At 32.1% G+C, this 9035-nt stretch overlaps 1 protein-coding gene across 1 annotated transcript; it reads right to left on the bottom strand.

Moving 5' to 3' along the window:
• Window positions 1–7752: 7752 nt before the first annotated feature.
• LOC141403265 (uncharacterized) lies at window positions 7753–8463 on the bottom strand. Its single transcript, XM_073985452.1, has 3 exons — window positions 8395–8463; window positions 7979–8314; window positions 7753–7920 (listed from the first exon to the last, which is right to left on the bottom strand). Exons 1-3 carry the CDS (start codon window positions 8461–8463, stop codon window positions 7753–7755), a joined length of 573 nt encoding a protein of 190 aa, XP_073841553.1.
• Window positions 8464–9035: the final 572 nt, after the last annotated feature.

The following is a 9035-nucleotide window of genomic DNA, read 5'->3' as shown; positions in this document are numbered from 1 at the left end:
GCCCATATCCTTTGGGATATAAGTTTGTTGATCACTAGGAACCCTAAATCCCAAATTATAGCTAATTCGGTCTGCAAATGTGGCGAAGAACGTCAAAATACCTCAAATCCGGAGGTACCGTTATATGGGGGCTATACCAAAAAGTGGACCGATATAGCCCATCTTCGAACTTGACCTGCCTATGGACAAAAGACCCTCGGGTGCAAAATTTCAGCACTCTATCTCAATTATTGCGGACGCTAGAGTGATTACAACAGACGGACAGACGGACAGACAGACAGACGGACAGACGGACATGGCTAGATCGTCTTAGAATTTTATCTTTATAGGGTCGCAAATGATTAGTTCGATGTGTTACAAACAGAATGACAAACTTAATATACCCTCCATACTATGGTGGAGGGTATAAAAAAGGAGAAATGATTGAAATTGTTTGAAGTTATATTTTGATGGGAAGCGTGATTTTTCTGTTTTTTTTTTTTGAGGAGGGAAAATCTGTCAAGCAAATGTTGTGATTTGGTTAGCCAAAAGTTTCCCTAAAAGTAGGGCCCTAAAAATATTTTTAAAAATCCACGAGTAGTTTTGGGTGGCCTAAAAATATTTTTAAAAATCCACGAGTGGTTGTATTTGGCCTAAAAATATTTTGAAAAATCCACGAGTGGTTGTATTTGGCCTAAAAATATTTTGAAAAATCCACGAGTGGTTGTATTTGGCCTAAAAATATTTTGAAAAATCCACGAGTGGTTGTATTTGGCCTAAAAATATTTTGAAAAATCCACGAGTGGTTGTATTTGGCCTAAAAATATTTTGAAAAATCCACGAGTGGTTGTATTTGGCCTAAAAATATTTTGAAAAATCCACGAGTTGTTGTAGGTGCCCTAAAAATATTTTTAAAAATCCACGAGTAGTTTGAGGTGCCCTAAAAATATTTTTAAAAATCCACGAGTAGTTTGAGGTGCCCTAAAAATATTTTTAAAAGTCCACGAGTGGTTGTAGGTGGCCTAAAAATATTTTTAAAAATCCACGAGTGATTGCAGGTGGCCTAAAAATATTTTTAAAAATCCACGAGTGGTTGTAGGTGTCCTAAAAATATTGTTAAAAATCCACGAGTGGTTGCAGGTGTCCTAAAAATATTGTTAAAAATCCACGAGTAGTTTGAGGTGCCCTAAAAATATTTTTAAAAATCCACGAGTAGTTTGAGGTACCCTAAAAATATTTTTAAAAATGCACGAGTAGTTTGGGGTGCCCTAAAATATTTTTAAAAATCCACAAGTAGTTTGAGGTGCCCTAAAAATATTTTTAAAAATCCACGAGTAGTTTAAGGTGGCCTAAAAATATTTTTAAAAATCCACGAGTAGTTTAAGGTGGCCTAAAAATATTTTTAAAAATCCACGAGTAGTTTGAGGTGCCCTAAAAATATTTTTAAAAATCCACGAGAAGTTTGAGGTGCCCTAAAAATATTTTTAAAAATTCACGAGTAGTTTGAGGTGCCCTAAAAATATTTTTAAAAATCCACGAGAAGTTTGAGGTGCCCTTAAAATATTTTTAAAAATCCACGAGTAGTTTGAAGTGGCCTAAAAATATTTTTAAAAATCCACGAGTGGTTGTAGTTGGCCTAAAATTATTTTTAAAAATCTACGAGTGGTTGTTGGTGGCCTAAAAATATTGTTAAAAATCCACGAGTAGTTTGAGGTGCCCTAAAATATTTTTAAAAATCCACGAGTAGTTTGAGGTGCCCTAAAATATTTTTAAAAATCCACGAGTAGTTTGAGGTGCCCTAAAAATATTTTTAAAAATCCACGAGTAGTTTGAGGTGCCCTAAAAATATTTTTAAAAATCCACGAGTAGTTTGAGGTGCCCTAAAAATATTTTTAAAAATCCACGAGTAGTTTTTGATGGCCTTAAAAGTATTTTTAAAAATCCACGAGTAGTTCTAGTTGGCCTAAAAATATTTTTAAAAGTCCACGAGTGGTTGTAGGTGGCCTAAAAATATTTTTAAAAGTCCACGAGTGGTTGTAGGTGGCCTAAAAATATTTTTAAAAGTCCACGAGTGGTTGTAGGTGGCCTAAAAATATTTTTAAAAATCCACGAGTGGTTGCAGGTGGCCTAAAAATATTTTTAAAAATCCACGAGTGGTTGTAGGTGGCCTAAAAATATTGTTAAAAATCCACGAGTAGTTTGAGGTGCCCTAAAATATTTTTAAAAATCCACGAGTAGTTTGAGGTGCCCTAAAAATATTTTTAAAATTCCACGAGTAGGTTGAGGTGCCCTAAAAATATTTTTAAAAATCCACGAGTAGTTTGAGGTGCCCTAAAATATTTTTAAAAATCCACGTGTAGTTTGAGGTTCCCTAAAATTATTTTTAAAAATCCACGAGTAGTTTGAGGTGCCCTAAAAATATTTTTAAAAATCCACGAGTAGTTTGAGGTGCCCTAAAAATATTTTTAAAAATCCACGAGTAGTTTGAGGTGCCCTAAAAATATTTTTAAAAATCCACGAGTGGTTTGAGGTGCCCTAAAAATATTTTTAAAAATCCACGAGTAGTTTGAGGTGCCCTAAAAATATTTTTAAAAATCCACGAGTAGTTTGAGGTGCCCTAGAAATATTTTTAAAAATCCACGAGTAGTTTGAGGTGCCCTAAAAATATTTTTAAAAATCCACGAGTAGTTTGAGGTGCCCTAAAAATATTTTTAAAAATCCACGAGTAGTTTGAGGTGCCCTAAAAATATTTTTAAAAATCCACGAGTAGTTTGAGGTGCCCAAAAAATATTTTTAAAAATCCACGAGTAGTTTGAGGTGCCCTAAAAATATTTTTAAAAATCCACGAGTAGTTTGAGGTGCCCTAAAAATATTTTTAAAAATCCACGAGTAGTTTGAGGTGCCCTAGAAATATTTTTAAAAATCCACGAGTAGTTTGAGGTGCCCTAAAAATATTTTTAAAAATCCACGAGTAGTTTGAGGTGCCCAAAAAATATTTTTAAAAATCCACAAGTAGTTTGAGGTGCCCTAAAAATATTTTTAAAAATCCACGAGTAGTTTGAGGTGCCCTAAAAATATTTTTAAAAATCCACGAGTAGTTTGAGGTGCCCTAAAAATATTTTTAAAAATCCACGAGTAGTTTGAGGTGCCCTAAAAATATTTTTAAAAATCCACGAGTAGTTTGAGGTGCCCTAGAAATATTTTTAAAAATCCACGAGTAGTTTGAGGTGCCCTAAAAATATTTTTAAAAATCCACGAGTAGTTTGAGGTGCCCTAAAAATATTTTTAAAAATCCACGAGTAGTTTGAGGTGCTCTAGAAATATTTTTAAAAATCCACGAGTAGTTTGAGGTGCCCTAGAAATATTTTTAAAAATCCACGAGTAGTTTGAGGTGCCCTAAAAATATTTTTAAAAATCCACGAGTAGTTTGAGGTGCACTAAAAATATTTTTAAAAATCCACGAGTAGTTTGAGGTGCCCTAAAAATATTTTTAAAAATCCACGAGTAGTTTGAGGTGCCCTAAAAATATTTTTAAAAATCCACGAGTAGTTTGAGGTGCCCTAAAAATATTTTTAAAAATCCACGAGTAGTTTGAGGTGCCCTAAAAATATTTTTAAAAATCCACGAGTAGTTTGAGGTACCCTAAAAATATTTTTAAAAATCCACGAGTAGTTTGAGGTGCCCTAAAAAAATTTTTAAAAATCCACGAGTAGTTTGATGTGCCCTAAAAAATTTTATAAAAATCAACGAGTAGTTTGAGGTGCCCTAAAAAAAATTTTATAAATCCACGAGTAGTTTGAGGTGCCCTAAAAATATTTTTAAAAATCCACGAGTAGTTTGAGGTGCCCTAAAATATTTTTAAAAATCCACGAGTAGTTTGAGGTGCCCTAAAAATATTTTTAAAAATCCACGAGTAGTTTGAGGTGCCCTAAAAATATTTTTAAAAATCCACGAGTAGTTTGAGGTGCCCTAAAAATATTTTTAAAAATCCACGAGTAGTTTGAGGTGCCCTAAAAATATTTTTAAAAATCCACGAGTAGTTTGAGGTGCCCTAAAAATATTTTTAAAAATCCACGAGTAGTTTGAGGTGCCCTAAAAATATTTTTAAAAATCCACGAGTAGTTTGAGGTGCCCTAAAAATATTTTTAAAAATCCACGAGTAGTTTGAGGTGCCCTAAAAATATTTTTAAAAATCCACGAGTAGTTTGAGGTGCTCTAGAAATATTTTTAAAAATCCACGAGTAGTTTGAGGTGCCCTAGAAATATTTTTAAAAATCCACGAGTAGTTTGAGGTGCCCTAAAAATATTTTTAAAAATCCACGAGTAGTTTGAGGTGCACTAAAAATATTTTTAAAAATCCACGAGTAGTTTGAGGTGCCCTAAAAATATTTTTAAAAATCCACGAGTAGTTTGAGGTGCCCTAAAAATATTTTTAAAAATCCACGAGTAGTTTGAGGTGCCCTAAAAATATTTTTAAAAATCCACGAGTAGTTTGAGGTGCCCTAAAAATATTTTTAAAAATCCACGAGTAGTTTGAGGTGCCCTAAAAATATTTTTAAAAATCCACGAGTAGTTTGAGGTGCCCTAAAAATATTTTTAAAAATCCACGAGTAGTTTGATGTGCCCTAAAAATATTTTTAAAAATCCACGAGTACTTTGAGGTGCCCTAAAAATATTTTTAAAAATCCACGAGTAGTTTGAGGTGCCCTAAAAATATTTTTAAAAATCCACGAGTAGTTTGAGGTGCCTAAAAATATTTTTAAAAATCCACGAGTAGTTTGAGGTGCCCTAAAAAAAATTTTATAAATCCACGAGTAGTTTGAGGTGCCCTAAAAATATTTTTAAAAATCCACGAGTAGTTTGAGGTGCCCTAAAAATATTTTTAAAAATCCACGAGTAGTTTGAGGTGCCCTAAAAATATTTTTAAAAATCCACGAGTAGTTTGAGGTGCCCTAAAAATATTTTTAAAAATCCACGAGTAGTTTGAGGTGCCCTAAAAATATTTTTAAAAATCCACGAGTAGTTTGAGGTGCCCTAAAAATATTTTTAAAAATCCACGAGTAGTTTGAGGTGCCCTAAAAATATTTTTAAAAATCCACGAGTAGTTTGAGGTGCCCTAAAAATATTTTTAAAAATCCACGAGTAGTTTGAGGTGCCCTAAAAATATTTTTAAAAATCCACGAGTAGTTTGAGGTGCCCTAAAAATATTTTTAAAAATCCACGAGTAGATTGAGGTGCCCTAAAAATATTTTTAAAAATCCACGAGTAGTTTGAGGTGCCCTAAAAATATTTTTAAAAATCCACGAGTAGTTTGAGGTGCCCTAAAAATATTTTTAAAAATCCACGAGTAGTTTGAGGTGCCCTAAAAATATTTTTAAAAATCCACGAGTAGTTTGAGGTGCCCTAAAAATATTTTTAAAAATCCACGAGTAGTTTGAGGTGCCCTAAAAATATTTTTAAAAATCCACGAGTAGTTTGAGGTGCCCTAAAAATATTTTTAAAAATCCACGAGTAGTTTGAGGTGCCCTAAAAATATTTTTAAAAATCCACGAGTAGTTTGAGGTGCCCTAAAAATATTTTTAAAAATCCACGAGTAGTTTGAGGTGCCCTAAAAATATTTTTAAAAATCCACGAGTAGTTTGAGGTGCCCTAAAAATATTTTTAAAAATCCACGAGTAGTTTGAGGTGCCCTAAAAATATTTTTAAAAATCCACGAGTAGTTTGAGGTGCCCTAAAAATATTTTTAAAAATCCACGAGTAGTTTGAGGTGCCCTAAAAATATTTTTAAAAATCCACGAGTAGTTTGAGGTGCCCTAAAAATATTTTTAAAAATCCACGAGTAGTTTGAGGTGCCCTAAAAATATTTTTAAAAATCCACGAGTAGTTTGAGGTGCCCCAAAAATATTTTTAAAAATCCACGAGTAGTTTGAGGTGCCCTAAAAATATTTTTAAAAATCCACGAGTGGTTTGAGGTGCCCTTAAAGTATTTTTAAAAATCCACGAGTGGTTTGAGGTGCCCTAAAAATATTTTTAAGAATACACGAGTGGTTTGAGGTTCCCTACAAATATTTTTAAAAATCCGCGAGTGGTTTGAGGTGCCCTAAAAATATTTTTAAAAATCCACGAGTAGTTTGAGGTGCCCTAAAAATATTTTTAAAAATCCACGAGTAGTTTGAGGTGCCCTAAAAATATTTTTAAAAATCCACGAGTAGTTTGAGGTGCCCTAAAAATATTTTTAAAAATCCACGAGTAGTTTGAGGTGCCCTAAAAATATTTTTAAAAATCCACGAGTAGTTTGAGGTGCCCTAAAAATATTTTTAAAAATCCACGAGTAGTTTGAGGTGCCCTAAAAATATTTTTAAAAATCCACGAGTAGTTTGAGGTGCCCTAAAAATATTTTTAAAAATCCACGAGTAGTTTGAGGTGCCCTAAAAATATTTTTAAAAATCCACGAGTAGTTTGAGGTGCCCTAAAAATATTTTTAAAAATCCACGAGTAGTTTGAGGTGCCCTAAAAATATTTTTAAAAATCCACGAGTAGTTTGAGGTGCCCTAAAAATATTTTTAAAAATCCACGAGTAGTTTGAGGTGCCCTAAAAATATTTTTAAAAATCCACGAGTAGTTTGAGGTGCCCTAAAAATATTTTTAAAAATCCACGAGTAGTTTGAGGTGCCCTAAAAATATTTTTAAAAATCCACGAGTAGTTTGAGGTGCCCTAAAAATATTTTTAAAAATCCACGAGTAGTTTGAGGTGCCCTAAAAATATTTTTAAAAATCCACGAGTAGTTTGAGGTGCCCTAAAAATATTTTTAAAAATCCACGAGTAGTTTGAGGTGCCCTAAAAATATTTTTAAAAATCCACGAGTAGTTTGAGGTGCCCTAAAAATATTTTTAAAAATCCACGAGTAGTTTGAGGTGCCCCAAAAATATTTTTAAAAATCCACGAGTAGTTTGAGGTGCCCTAAAAATATTTTTAAAAATCCACGAGTGGTTTGAGGTGCCCTTAAAGTATTTTTAAAAATCCACGAGTGGTTTGAGGTGCCCTAAAAATATTTTTAAGAATACACGAGTGGTTTGAGGTTCCCTACAAATATTTTTAAAAATCCGCGAGTGGTTTGAGGTGCCCTAAAAATATTTTTAAAAATCCACGAGTGGTTTGAGGTGCCCTAAAAATATTTTTAAAAATCCACGAGTGGTTTGAGGTGCCCTAAAAATATTTTTAAAAATCCGCGAGTGGTTTGAGGTGCCCTAAAAATATTTTTAAAAATCCACGAGTGGTTTGAGGTGCCCTAAAAATATTTTTAAAAATCCACGAGTAGTTTGCGGTGCCCCAAAAATATTTTTAAAAATCCACGAGTAGTTTGAGGTGCCCTAAAAATATTTTTAAAAATCCACGAGTAGTTTGAGGTGCCCTAAAAATATTTTTAAAAATCCACGAGTAGTTTGAGGTGCCCTAAAAATATTTTTAAAAATCCACGAGTAGTTTGAGGTGCCCTAAAAATATTTTTAAAAATCCACGAGTAGTTTGAGGTGCCCTAAAAATATTTTTAAAAATCCACGAGTAGTTTGAGTTGCCCTAAAAATATTTTTAAAAATCCACGAGTAGTTTGAGGTGCCCTTAAAAATATTTTTAAAAATTCACAATTAGTTTTAGGTGGCCTCAAAATATTTTAAAAATCCATGAGCCTTTGTGGTGGCTAAAGCCAAACCCTTCAAAAAATTTATTAGAACATTTTCTTAAAACAAATTTTCTCAAGTATTTATCTTTTATTTTCATTGCGATTTTCGCTTATTCAATTCAATGCTGGCCGTTACATTGACCTTAAATATAAAATCCGTTTTGGTCAACATATGAAATGTCGCAGTAAAGTTGATGATGGGCACAAAAAACGGCAAAATTTCTTCGTTTAAATAAAAATTGATCAATGAAAATTCTATGCCCTGGAATACAAATAAATTTAACAACCAAATTATTTTGAAATTAAAAAATCTTCTTTACCTTCTTTGCCGGACATCTAGTGGGAACATTGTGTATCAGTTGTTTAACTTGCTGTATTACAGCTCCCGCAATCGGATTCTGTTTGCCAAGCTTGTTCTGCAAGACATCACAGCCATTCACCGTGACATTATACAACAACCAAGTACGACCATTAGCTCGCTTGGTTTTTACCGAATGGCCAAGATAGAATTCCTTAATATCCCTTCTTAGAATAAGGCTGCCGTTCAAGGCATTTGAATTGCGGTATGGAAATAATTTTAAATAAAAAATTTCCGCAAGATTTTTATTGTATTCATAGTTCATTTCCAGAATATTCACACGAAAGGGACGGGAGGGCTGGGTGGGAAAGAAATCACATATAAAAAATAAAAATAAATTAAATATATAAATAATATAATTAAAAAATAACAACTTACATTTTTTCCATTTACACCAATAGAGTAACAAAGCAAGAAAATAAGGAATGTGTCCCATTTGGGAGACATTTTTACACAAACCGAGTTAAACATACTTTGAACGTTATATTGAAAAATTAATTTAAAATATTTCCAACAGCCCATAAAAAGCAATCATTAACGTTATTTATCTCTTCGAAATCATGTATAAAATTGAAAACACTTTTAGCAATATATGTTTGTAGTTATATATATATATATATATTTTTTTTTTTTTTTTTGGAAAAATATATGCAAATTATGTACTGAGATGCTAGTGACGATAACAATGAAACAAGTGAAATGTAACGTTATTTGAAAGACAAAGATCATAATTAGCTAATATGTGGATGAAAACAAATTTTCCACTGTGTGGTGGATAATAGGCAAAACTATTTTACCATATTTGATAAATTTAAAAGAATTTAGACGACGTGGATTTTTTAAAAAATTCTTTAAAGCTCGTGGATTTAAAAAAAAAAACAATTTTAGGCGACGTGGATTAAAAAAAAAACGATTATAGGCAACCTGGATTTTTTTAAAAAACAATTTTAGGCGACGTGGATTAAAAAAAAACAATTTTAGGCGACGTGGAATATTTAAAATTTAATTTTTTTAGCTCG

This window comes from Musca autumnalis, unplaced genomic scaffold (genome assembly GCF_047663935.1).
Source record: "Musca autumnalis isolate F117 unplaced genomic scaffold, ASM4766393v1 scaffold_4, whole genome shotgun sequence".
Lineage (NCBI taxonomy): Eukaryota > Metazoa > Arthropoda > Insecta > Diptera > Muscidae > Musca > Musca autumnalis.
Note: the sequence above shows the minus strand (reverse complement) of the source record. Positions and strands in the feature narration are given on the sequence as shown.